This window comes from Bos taurus, chromosome 3, assembly GCF_002263795.3.
Source record: "Bos taurus isolate L1 Dominette 01449 registration number 42190680 breed Hereford chromosome 3, ARS-UCD2.0, whole genome shotgun sequence".
Classification (NCBI taxonomy): Eukaryota; Metazoa; Chordata; class Mammalia; order Artiodactyla; family Bovidae; genus Bos; species Bos taurus.
Window position 1 is genome coordinate 94,980,381 of NC_037330.1, and position 12,441 is coordinate 94,992,821.

General features: G+C 53.4%; 1 protein-coding gene across 5 annotated transcripts in view; it reads left to right on the top strand.

Moving 5' to 3' along the window:
* Window positions 1-12,441, top strand: part of TTC39A (tetratricopeptide repeat domain 39A) — a 50,663-nt gene that overhangs the window by 27,001 nt on the left and 11,221 nt on the right. For 4 of the 5 annotated variants that reach the window (XM_010803567.4, XM_002686362.7, XM_010803569.4 and 1 more), the window contains exons 4-12: window positions 344-420; window positions 1,662-1,729; window positions 3,800-3,864; window positions 5,919-6,018; window positions 7,331-7,396; window positions 9,329-9,437; window positions 9,858-9,925; window positions 10,007-10,066; window positions 10,956-11,117. In XM_010803567.4, the coding sequence (XP_010801869.2) occupies window positions 344-420; window positions 1,662-1,729; window positions 3,800-3,864; window positions 5,919-6,018; window positions 7,331-7,396; window positions 9,329-9,437; window positions 9,858-9,925; window positions 10,007-10,066; window positions 10,956-11,117 (775 nt within the window). Of the gene's footprint in view, window positions 1-343; window positions 421-1,661; window positions 1,730-3,799; window positions 3,865-5,601; window positions 5,829-5,918; window positions 6,019-7,330; window positions 7,397-9,328; window positions 9,438-9,857; window positions 9,926-10,006; window positions 10,067-10,955; window positions 11,118-12,441 lie in introns of those variants that run through there. The other variant, XM_059885141.1, reaches the window with a different exon arrangement.

Consider the following 12,441-nt stretch of genomic DNA (forward strand, 5'->3'; position numbering starts at 1 on the left):
TCAGGGAGACGCAGGCACAGACAGTGACAGCTCAGCATGATGCAGGGCAGCTCATAGGGTCGTGGGGGTCCAGCCTGAGGAGCAGGAAAGGCTTCCTGGAGGAGGTGACATCAGAGCTGGGTCCTGTGGGGTGACCAGGGACAGGTCAGGTTAGACGGAGCAGGGGAGGGGGCTCCATGCAGAGGCAGCAGCAGGGGCAAGGGCATGAAAAAGCCTGGATTTGGGGGAGTTTCCAGGAGCTAAGTATGTGGAGTCCTCTGGGAGGGGCACGGGATGCTGTTGGAGGTGCCTGGGCCCCCTGCTCACCTCCCTGAATGATATGAGGCCCTGATTTTCTCTGCAGGCACAGGAAGAAGTCCTCTGTAACAGATTCCTTCAGTAGCCTGGTGCACCGCCCCACTATGGACCAGTTCACAGAAGGTGTGGCATCTGGGGTGTCCTTACAGCCCGCTGATGCCAGGTCGCCTGGTTCCAGGCCCGGGAAGGGGCAGGAAGGGGCAGTTATCCTCCTCGTTGTCACCCAGGGGGCTGAGCCCTGGCCCAGGCACTGAGACACTGATGGGTCAGACCTGGGGCCTTTTGAGGACTGGTCTCATGTGTGGGGGTGGGTGGGGAGCAGGTAAGACTCAGTTACCTTACAGCATTACCTGCTGAGGGCTGCAAATTGAGGAAAGAAAATGCTGTCAAAGGAGCTGTCACTTTGCTCCTCAGGCTAGGGTGGACTTAGGGCTGTGTGTGCAGTTAGGTTTCGTGGTTTAAAGACCATAGTAATCTAAGGTGCCCCAGAGGGGACTGTGGTTTTAGAGCCTGACACCTTGTGATGAAACAGCTGGGGGCAGTAGCAGAGGTCTGGGCTGCCAGGGCCACACTGCATCTTTGTGCCATGACTGCAGTCCTAGAGGCAGCAGCAGCCAACCATAAGCACTTGGGGAACCTTTAGTGGGGGTGGGGGGCAAATGGCCATCCCCACCTTGAGAGCCCTTGATGGTTCCAGCACAAAACATTGCCCTCGATGGTGTCTCTCTCCTTCAAACTTGCCATGGCTCCATGCTGCCCACAGGACCAAATCTGTACGTCTCCACCAGTGCGTAAGGCCCTTTCAGCCAGACTTCTGCCCCTCATTTTCCTTGTCCCCTCAGCCTCTCCCCGCTTCACCCCATTTCAACCTTCTGTGGCTCAGCTGTCCCCAAACATCTGAGTTGTTTGACTTTCCTGGGCTTCTGCCAAGAAAGCTCTTCCTGCCTCATGCTTCCATCCCATTTTCAACTCAGATATCTTTCTCCTGGAAGTCTCTCCTGACTCCTCCAGCTGTGTCAGTTCTCCTTCCTCGCTCCCACAGCCCGTGGCTTCCCTGGTTTCATCCGTTCATCCCAGTGCCCTAGGAGTGTTGGTGCACAGCACCTACAGCGATGCCTGGAGGGCAGGAGAACAAGTCCCAGGGCCCCACGCTGACTTCTGGGGGATGCAGGCATGGGGAATGTAAGCTAACTGGGACAGTGTTGAGGGCCATGTGTGAAGGAACCTGGTGACGGGGCTCCAGAGGCAGTGGGCAGGTGCTGACTCAGGCTCCCTTTGCCTTTTGGGAAATGAGATGAGGAGGTGACCCAAGTCTCCTGCCAAGAGTCCCAGGAGGCCGCAGGGCTTTGGTTTTCTCCCCGCAGAGGAAATCCACGCTGAGGTCTGCTACGCAGAGTGCCTGCTGCAGAGAGCGGCCCTGACCTTCCTGCAGGTAGGAACCCGCTGCCTGTACAAGCAGCCTGGGGGTTTCAGAGGGTGGAGCACCACATCTTAGCCCGAAGGATCTAGAGAAGCCATGACCTGTGGGTGAGGCAAGGACCAAGGCACAGTCACCCCAGCACTCCTGGCCCTGGGCAGGCTCAGTGGCAGAGGTGACGGGCTTTCCCTCTGCACAAGGGGCACACGTGTTCCCACCCACTGATGGGATGCATGTCCACCTTGTGACTGCTGGTTTCCTGCTGTTTTTGTGTCACGGGAGTGACAGACATTGTCACAAAGCCTGCTTCACATTTGATTCATTCAACAGACAAGTCAGAATGAATCAAACTTGATTCATTCAAGAACTTGACTTGTAGCACCTGCAGCACACCATACTTTGTATACACTGCAGGGTTGTCGTTTTTACATACCTTATACACATTGCATGTTTGTTTCTGCCTACATTTGCATATTTTATTTAACCATCACCTCAGGCCTGTGAAGGGGAGAATTAGGGGGAAGGACCTACCTTCTCAGGGTCATATGGCTAACAAATGGCAGAGTTGGGGTTTAAACCAGATCTGGCTGACTCAGCCTAGAGTAGGAAATGGCAGCCACTCTAGTATTCTTGCCTGGAGAATCCCAGGGACAGAGAAGCCTGGTGGGCTACAGTTCATGGGGTCACAAAGAGCTGGATGTGACTAATCACATGCCTTCTGGCTGACTCAGAGCCTGTGCTCTTCACCATAGAGAAAATTGTGAGACCCTTTGGTTTTACCAAAAAGCCTGGATATAGTTATAAATATATGTGCATATATATTCAGTCTCTTCAGTTGTGTCCAGGGATCGAACCCACGTCTCCTGCATTGCAGGCAATCATCATGTAATAGGTGTATTGGGGTGGGAGAGGCACATATAAATTTTATCATTGGGGTGTTCTTTATTTTTGTTAGTGATATTTCTATCTTTTTGGACCTCAGATGATTAGAATTTGATTAATCTTAGTTCTTCATCAGGATCACCATGAATGGCCTTTTATTTCCTTTGTTTGTATACTCTATTATTATATATAATAAATAAACACCCATGAACCCCACCCCCAACCAATCAGAGAACAGAACCCTGCTGGCAAGCCTCCTTGCCTCCTTCCTCCCTTCCCCCGGGGGGAGACCATTACTTGGAGTTTTGTATGTATCATCCCCACCCTATTTTTTTTAAAAAATGGTTTCTCAGCTTCCTATTCCTGTCTGAACACCAAATTGCTATGTTTTGGTTGCCTTTGAGTTTCTTAAGGCCTCAAACTGTGTGGGACTTGCTTTTTTTACCCAATCACACAAGGCTGTGTTTAATACTCCTTGCTGTGAACATGCCAGTTTGTTTATCCATTCTCCGGCTAAAGGACATCTGGGTTGTTTCGGTCCTTGGCTACTGTGAACAGTGGTGCTATGAGCCTTCTTGAAATATGTCCGTTTTTGTCGGGTGTATACATGGGAGCGGAACAGCCAGGTGGGCTGTAGGTATTGGTGCTTCTTTTTTTTTTTCCTGCATCGCGTGGCATGTGGGATCTTAGTTCCCCAGCCAGGGATCAAACCCATGCCCCCTGCAGTGAAAGTGTGGAGTCTTAATCACTGGACCGCCAGAAAAGTCCCCAGGTGCTTGAAATTACAAATGTGATAAATACCTGCTTGTTGTAAAAAAAAAAAAAAAAAAAAAATCCAAAACCGAAAGTCTCCCTTCCTTCCCCACAATTCCTCTACCTGGAGGAGACACGGTTAACTGGTGGGAGCATCTCCTCCAGGCCTTTCTCCAAACACATAGCTCATGTACATGTGAGCCTGGTAAAGGAGGTTGTGGTCCAGCCCTGGGCATTTTGGAAGGCTTGTTTGGCAAGCAAGACCCTCGTCTTAAGCCCCCAGGGTAGAGTGGGGAGGTCTAGTTTAGCTGACCTCGGACCCCTACCCATGCAGGGCCCCTCATAAAGTGAGGCCCAGGGAGAGCCAGGAAGGATCTGGAGCCTTGATGATCCTCTCAAGCCTGTGGCTAACCACCCAGGCCTGGCTCTTAGCAAGTCTCCCTCCTGCAGGACGAGAACATGGTGAGCTTCATCAAGGGCGGCCTCAAAGTTCGAAACAGCTACCAGACCTACAAGTGAGTGGGACTGGCCTGGGTGGGGGTGGATGTGGCATTGGGGGGCACAGCAGAGCACAGCATCTACTATCCTGTGCCCCTCAGCCTGCATTGTGGGAGGTAGAGGGTGCTGGCTGGAGGCAGGAGACCTAGAATGCTTGTGACCTCACATTTCTGCAACCTGAGGACCTCAGTTTTCTGGAATATTATTCCCCTGGTTTTCTGGGTGTATCTGTTCATTTGGTCCCCCCAAGTGCTGTCTTTGTGCCTAACTCTGAACTAGGGAAAAATAAGACATATTCTGCACAAGCAGCTCGGTCTGGTTGAGGTAGGAGAAAGATGCAGGAGCAATAATTTTGAGGACAGCAATAGATGTTAAGGCCCCATCCAAATGCCACTTTCCCCAGGAAGCCTTCCTTGAACCCACCAATATGTAGAAATGGTGCTTATATATACACACCCCCTCCCGAGACTGGGAGCTCCTCGAGGGCCAGGTAGGTTATTTCCATGCCGGCTCAGCACTGGGCCACACATAGGGCCGTGTTTATGGAGCAAAGAATGAAGACTTAATCCAGAGCACTTCTGCCCAACATGGCTCTGCAGTCCTTGTCTGTAATTCCCAGACCAGTAAAGCTCTGAAAGGAATTAACCCTCCCTCCTGCCCCCAGTTTAGCATTGAAACTCCTTTTCCATTAAAAGTGGACTTGAATTGACTCGAGACTGTTGCCATTACTTTGCCCACTTAATGTGAGAGTTTTCCTGTGGAGACACTGTGAGGTTGATTTCAAGGTATTGCTGGGGTATAACACGCCATGCAGTATATGGATACCATGCTCCTTTGTGTGGTCTCTGCTGGAATTGCTCAAGGAAACCAGACGTGTGTTCTGGCCCCTCCAGTCTCCCTACCTGCTGCCAGAGTGATGTTTTCAAAGCACAAACCTTGTCAGGTCACTCCCTGCCAACTCCCAAGACCTGTCTTGCTCTTAGAATAAAGTCCCAGGTCTTTGCCGAGTCACTCCTGGGAGCTCCGTTTGTTCTTGTAACCATATCTCCTGTCCCCCTCTGCCTCAGACATTTGGGCCTTCCCTCAGTTTTTCAAACAGGCCAGCTCATTCCTACCTCAGGGCCTTTGGACATGCTGTTCTCTCTGCCAGGAACACTCTGTGCAGGCTAGCTCCTTGTTCCTCAGGTTTCAGCTCAGATGTCAGCCCCTTGAGGAAACCTTCCCAGCACCCCAAATGAGGTCAGGCTCCAGGGTTCCCCCTCTTCCTGTCAGTGACTTGATGGGGGTCCGTCCCTGAGAGGGGAGAGTTGTGAAGATAGTAGCTTGACAGCTTTGTGCCCTGCCGTCCAGAGAAGCTCAGTCAGTGTTTGCTGAGTGAATGCTCTTGAGATGCTCATGGCCTGCGGAGGAGGCAGGTACCTCTTTAATTTCCCTGTCCTGCCCCAGGCGGACTGGCATATGTATGTGCTCAGAGCTATGGGTGACCAGAAGGAAGAGGGTTGGATTCCAACCAAGAAACTCCAGGAAGACTTCCTTAAGGAGGTGCTGTTGGAGTTAGCCCAGTGTTCCTCATCTAGGGCCAGTTTCCCCCCGATGAGACATTTGGCAATGTCCAGAAACATTTTGCTTGTCATACTGGGGGAGGCTGCTCCTGACAGCTAGTGCGTGGAGGTCAGGAATGCTGCTAAACTTCCTAAGATGTGCAGGACAGCCTCCCTCCCCCGTAGTCTGAACAAAGAATTATCCAGTTATCCAGCCTAAACTTATCAGTAGTACTGAGGTTGAGGAGCTGTTCTAGACAGAATGCAGAGCACAAGCCAATGCCTAGAGGTCAGATGAGGCGGGTGTGCGAGAGCTGACAGAGCTGAAATTCAAGAGCAAAGGGTGTGTCATTACGGTGGGAGATGGGGCTAGAGGTTCCTCGAATATCGGCTCTCTGGATTGCCAGACAGTTACACATCTACCACCAGGGAGTTCTGAGGTCAGTAAGAAGTAGGGGCCACTTGGCCCCAGCTGGAAGGGGACCCCGCCCCCCAGCTGTGGCTGAAACAGGCTTTGCCTCCCTCCACAGGGAGCTGGACAGCCTCGTGCAGTCCTCACAGTACTGCAAGGGGGAGAACCACAGGCACTTTGAAGGAGGGGTGAAGCTCGGCGTGGGCGCCTTCAACCTGGTGAGTGGGCGTACCTCCCCGTGTCCAGCATCTGGGTTCAAGGTTAATCTCCCCTGCACATCACTGGCTACACTGGGTCTCTGCCAGGTTACTGTCCTGGGCCCCGGTGATGAAGCAGACACACTGCCGGCCTGGAGGTAACTCATAGCTGGGGTGGGAGTGGGGGCTGGCCATGGCTCCATGGTCCCTTCTGTACGTTTCTTCCTGAGGCAAGTTGAAGCTTGAAATCAACTATGGCGACAATATTTATAGCATCAGAAATTGACAAACACAAGACATCAGGGCCTTTTCCTCCCCAGAAAGCTGGTGGTTAGACATTGACCAGTGGCTGGGAAGGAGACAGGCCTAGAAACAACCGGTGACCCACGGGGAACAGAAAGCCAGAACTTCTTTCTGCAGGAGTTGGGGAAGGTTCTGGGGAGCAGGGAGTATTTGAGCTGGAACTTGAAGGATCCACAGGTAAGGGAAGTTTTTCAGGCAGAAAGAGCATTCTAGGCAGAGGGAACAGCGTGAGCTGAGTCAGGGAGGCTCAGAAGAGGTGTGCCTGCTCCTGGGAGGAGGAGCTGCTCTTGGATGATTCGGACTCCTGGCCCTGGGTGGCCAGGGACTTCCCCCAAAGTGTGTGTGGTGGGCGGTGGCTCCTCCCCTATAGGCAAAGCCTGTTCAGATGGGGATCCCTGCCCTTCTCTGGGTTTCAGATTCCTCATTTGTAAGATGGGAGCAGTGATTCTGGCCCAAGTGCTGAGAAATACAAGCTGCAGAGTGCATCAGATACTTTAGCAGGTTGTAGCTGGACTGTCTTGGGCTCAAGAAGTGGCTCCACTTCTGATCTGTGGAGCCCTGGGCATATTCTGTCACTTATCTTATGCCTCTGTTTCTCCCTCTGTCAGACATAGCAGTAAATCCCTTCTTTGCAAGACTGTTCCGAGATTCAATGCAATGAATCTCCTGGTACAAAGCAGGGATTAAGTGTAATAACAATAGCTAACTGCTAGGTGCAACCTCTGTTACGCGCTTCATGTGTATTAATGTGATCCGTCTGGTAGGGGCTATTTTTATTTCCATTTTACAGATGAGGAAACTGAGGCAGAGAGAGGTGACCAAGCTGGGAGTGGTGAGGTTAGGATCGAGACGCAGTCTTTTCCTTATTGTCATGTTGTAGTGCCTCTCTCCATCAGTGGGAGCTGGGGGCGGCCTCATGGGCATTCCAGAGATGGGCCTGCACCTCAGGGATCACCCCCAGGACTGTGGAGGTCTGCATTTGGGAGGGGTGGCCCCCACCCATCATGAGTTCGCCTGGCTCTCTCTTCAGACGCTGTCCATGCTTCCTACCAGGATCCTGCGGCTGCTCGAGTTCGTAGGGTTTTCAGGAAACAAGGTAACCACCTCCCTCCTGGGGCTCCCAATCCTCAGCCCCAGGGCTGGAGCTCAGCCGGTGGGGTGTGGCTGAGGGGCTGTGGGGCCTTAGCGCCAGCCCTGGCTCAGCGCCCCCCTCGGTGTGAGACCCTGGACAAGGCCCAGGCCTCTCTAGGCCTCAGTCTGCTCTCCTGCAAATGGGACCAGTGATTGCTGTCAGGCTCTTCTCAGGGTGGAGAGGCTCTAGGGTGAGGGTGGGTATGAAGAGCGGCTCCTGGGGTCCTTTAGGGGCCTGGGGTCATCATCTCTATGTCTGGCAGGTGTTAGGAACCTGGTCCTTCTCCCCTCAGATAGCCTTGAGCAAGTCCCTCCCCTTGGGACCATTTTCTTATCTAGGAGATGCCCATGGGGAGCCCTGCTGTGCACTGGGCCTTGAGGTGGAAACCAGAGGACTCAAGAACCCAGAGGCTTTACTGAGGGCAGGACCCTGAGTGCCAGGTAGCAGATCAGGGAGGGCTCCCTGGTGGAGACCCAGAATGGTACAAGGAGCATTAACCTGTAAGTCAGGAGCCCTGAGTCTGTCTAGCCTCATCCCCTTCTTCCTGTGACTCTGAACAAAGACTGCTGACTGCCCTCTCCACTGATCAAATCAGTGTTTCTCCAGCTTGGACTTTCTCCAGCCTTTCCTGATTTTTTGCCATGTGCACAGACCTCTATATTATTATTTACATATTATTTTTCTCAAATGTGGTTCTTATTTTTTTTTTTACTTAAATTTATTTAAAGGAAACATTACTACACAGAGAACCCATATTATGTGGCGTGGTAAGAGCATGATCGTAACAATAAATACTACAGGACCAAGCAGTCTTCCTTGGTCCACCAGATTGTGTAGCCTGTTTCTCTTTGTGTGGAAGACAGCTTAGAGCAGGGTGATGCTGCACGCTCCAGCACCACACTGAGGCTTTCTCCTGTAGCCTGAGGACAGACGAGTACTGGGAAGGGCCGCTCCTCACCTGGGACCCTGCGCTTCTTCTCACCTGTCCCAGGACACGTACAGGCTTGGCTGCCCTCTGTGGTCCATGGCCTGGGCCCAGGGAAACACTCGTTAGAGGCTCTGAAAGTCCTCAGGTGTTTTTTTTTTTGTTTTTTTTTTTTTTTATAAGAAGGCCCTTGGGTCCCGAGTAGGATCTCAGGATGATGATGGAAGAACACGAGAAAGTCTGAGAGGTGGGACAGGGTGGCCTGGCCAGGAAGAGAGGGTGGCAAGGCCGGAGCAAGAGGGACCTCCTGCACCCACAAGCTCTGGCTTCATCTTTATCCCAAAGTCAAGGGGGCTGTGGAGGGTTTGCAGCAGGGGTGAGGCAAGTCAGATGTATCTGTTAGAAAGATCAGGAACACACTCTAGGATAGGCAGTGGGGCAGAAACTGCCGGTGGTGATACAAGCATAGTCTGGCTTCTTGCTCCTCCCCAGGCAGGCTCTGGAGCCTTCTCCTCCTGGCAGCCTTCCCGGCCTGCAGTTGCTATGGCCCTGTCTGTGCCCTGAGCCTGGGTTAGGATTATCTACCTCCTTGTCATTTCTACTCCCCGACCAGACCTGGGGCTGCTCACGGCCTTGGCGCCCACCATGGGGACTGAGCAGGCGACTATAGGAGGAACGGGGAGGGGCCATTAGGGAGGTAGGGGACGTCCTTGTCTTTGCCCTGGCTGTGGCCGTGGGGTACTCTGCCCCCAGCAAGATGGCTGAGGTGCTGAGAGGGACGGCCTCTCGTTCCTGGTTGCGCGGCCTCCAGGGCTCCAGGCTCGGAGCCCAGCGATCTCTGGCCCCTTCCGCAGCAGTGGCGCCCTCACAGCTGTCCAGGGACCTCCCTGCCCCTCCCCTGCCCCAGGTCCTGGGCTGGAGCGGGGGGCGCTCAGGCCTGGCTGCCTCAGCTGTCCCCGTCTTTCCCCCAGGACTACGGGCTGCTGCAGCTGGAGGAGGGGGCGTCGGGGCACAGTTTCCGTGCCGTGCTCTGTGTCATGCTGCTGCTCTGCTACCACACCTTCCTCACCTTCGTGCTTGGTAGGAGCGCCCCCCACAGTGAGCGCCAGGGCCTCTGGGCTTTGACTGCCTCTTAGGGCAGGGGTGAGAGGGCAAGGGGCTGCTGGGCCCCCAGGATTGGGGAGGGGGCCCTGAAACCAGAAACAGTAGAACCGCAACTGTCCAGGGGCCTGGACACTCACTTCTTTACAGTGTGACTGGGTTCCAGACTCGATGTTCTCATCTGTGAAATGGAGGTGGGTCCTGCCCACCTTGTAGAGGGCATGAGGATGCTGTCAGCCCTAGTGTCTTATTCAGTCCCCACATCACCCTGGAGACAGAAGAGTTAGCATCCACATTTCACAGAGCAGAAATGGAGGCCCTGAGAAGCCCCTGGCAGGTTGCTGGGAGGACCACCAGGGAGGATGGTCACGAGTCCTGTTGCCCCCCCACCCCCTTCAGGCACCGGGAACGTCAACATCGAGGAGGCAGAGAAGCTCTTGAGACCCTACCTGAAGCGATACCCTAAGGTGAGCCTTACCTCCTGGCAGACACCCGCAGCCCACATGTGCCCTGTGGACCCCCACAAACCCAGATACGTGTCATTGTAGGGCGCCATCTTCCTGTTCTTTGCGGGGCGGATTGAAGTCATTAAAGGCAATGTTGATGCGGTAAGTAACAGGAGTCTGAGCCAGTGCTGGAGGCCCCTCAGGTCTTCCAGGACAGCAGACACACAGACAGGAGACAGGCAGACTGGGAGGAGGGGCTGAGAGAAGACCCACGAAGGGAGCAGGCCCAGGAGAGGCGCTGCCAACGACTCGAGAGTCTGGGAGGGCGAGGGAGGAGGTGGCAGTGCTGGTGAGTGGGATTGGCAGGGAGAAGGAGGGATACAGTGCCCTTGAGTAAGGCAGAGAGGCGAGAGGGTCCACTGTCCAGGGCAGGGTGACAGGCTGGAGCCTGCTGCCAGGGGCGAAGCAGGCGCCTGGACGGCCTGACTAAGGATCTGGGCTCCAAGGTGGGAGGGAACCGTGGAAGGGGTGAGAGAGGGGAGGCTTACCACCCTGGCAGAATCCCCAGCACTAAGCCAAGGCCCAGGACAGACTCCGTGACTCTCGGAGTTCTGGTGCTTCCTGCTGGTCCTGGCTGTGGTTCCTCAGGCCGAAGGACAGACGCCCCGGGCCGGGTCACTCTGTGGAAGCTGCCGGAACCTTTGGAGTTTGCTCTGAGGCAGAGACATCATTATATCACTTTAACACTTCCCACTGCCTATTATGCCTCTGTTATAGCTCTGTCCCGCACCCTTTCGCTTTGTGCCGAAAGACTAGAGTCCCTAGGAGGGTTGGTAACTGGGCCCAAGGTCATGTAAGACTTTGAGGATAGAACTGGGACTGGAGGCCACACCCGCTGTCTCCCCGATGCTGCTGCTCGCCCTGCTCCTGAGGCTGGCATGGGGCTGGGGCTGCTGTGGAGCTGGGCAGGGATGGAGGGTGTGGCGGGGGGTTGGGGCGGACGGCTGGGGCTGCGGGATACTGGCAGAGGCTCAGTGCTGGGTACCCACAGGCCATCCAGCGGTTCGAGGAGTGCTGTGAGGCCCAGCAGCACTGGAAGCAGTTCCACCACATGTGCTACTGGGAGCTGATGTGGTGCTTCACCTACAAGGCCCAGTGGAAGATGGCCTACTTCTACGCAGACCTGCTCAGCAAGGAGAACTCCTGGTCCAAGGTGGGCTGACACCACATGTTGGGGGAACAGGGAGACCAGAAGACCAGCCTAGACTGGCCATGAGCCCCCAGACCGGGACCAAACCCCTAACTGAACACAGAGATCTCAGCTATAGTTTAAGCAAAACCACAAATTCTACTAGACCTCAGGGTTGGAAGGAACTAAAGACCACGGGAAACAGGTGACCTTTAGAACTACAAGGTATCGAGATTTTTAGCCACAAGGGACAGAAGTGTCACTCACGTGGTCTGCGTGAGTGTTGCCCAACAGAACTTTCTGTTACAGTGAAAATGTTCTGTGCTGTCCAGTGTGGGAGCCCCCAGTCACATGTGCACGCCAAGCTCTTGAAATGTGCCTACTGCAACTGGGAAACTGGATGTTTTCAATTTTATTCTATTTTAATTTAAATGTAAAAAGTCACATGGAGCTAGTGGACATGTTACATGACTACGCAGGTGTAAACACAAAGGCTTATTGGTTCATATAACTGAAAATTCCAGGCACATCTGATTTCAGGTTGGGCTGACTCCAGGAATTCTAAGTCATTTGGGCTTATTTTTTCCAGCTGGGACTATGCTCTTCTCTGTGACTTCTTCATTGTACAGGCAGGTTCTCTTGATGTGCCAGCAGGGTGGCTATGGGCTGCCTCTCCCATTTGGTTTCAACCAAAGTCCCATGACAGAGCCTCATTGGTCTGCATAGATCACAGGCCAGTGCCTGGAAACAGGAGTGGGAAGACCCCTCATGGATTAGAAGTAGGAGAGGGGTGATTCCCCCAAAGAAAAATGAGTTGATGCCCCAGAATAAGTGTTGTTGGGAGTGAGCATTAAGGAGATGCCATGGAGGCGAAACAAAACAGATGCTCAGCATAAATGTTTATCATGGTTCAATTCAGTTCAGTTGCTCAGTTGTGTCGGACTCTTTGCAACCCCATGGACTGCAGCACGCCAGGCTTCCCTGTTCATCACTACCAACTCCTGGTAGCTTGCTCAAACTCATGTCCATCGAGTTGGTGATGCCATCCAACCATCTCATCCTCTGTCATCCCCGTCTCCTGCCTTCAATCTTTCCCAGCATCAGGGTCTTTCCCAATGGGTTAGTTCTTCATATCAGGTGGCCAAAGTATTATCATGGTAAGTGGTGAAACAAGTATGAGCCATTATCATCATAGAGTAATGATAACACAGATAAGAGTCTTAGAATCATTTAGATCATCAGAGAGCATCCACTATTGTGAAATCCATAGCACGTATGTCTCAGTGACCCTGATTTTCTCATCTTTCCCCCACCTTTGCATGGAAGTCCCTATTCAGTCACCCTGCCT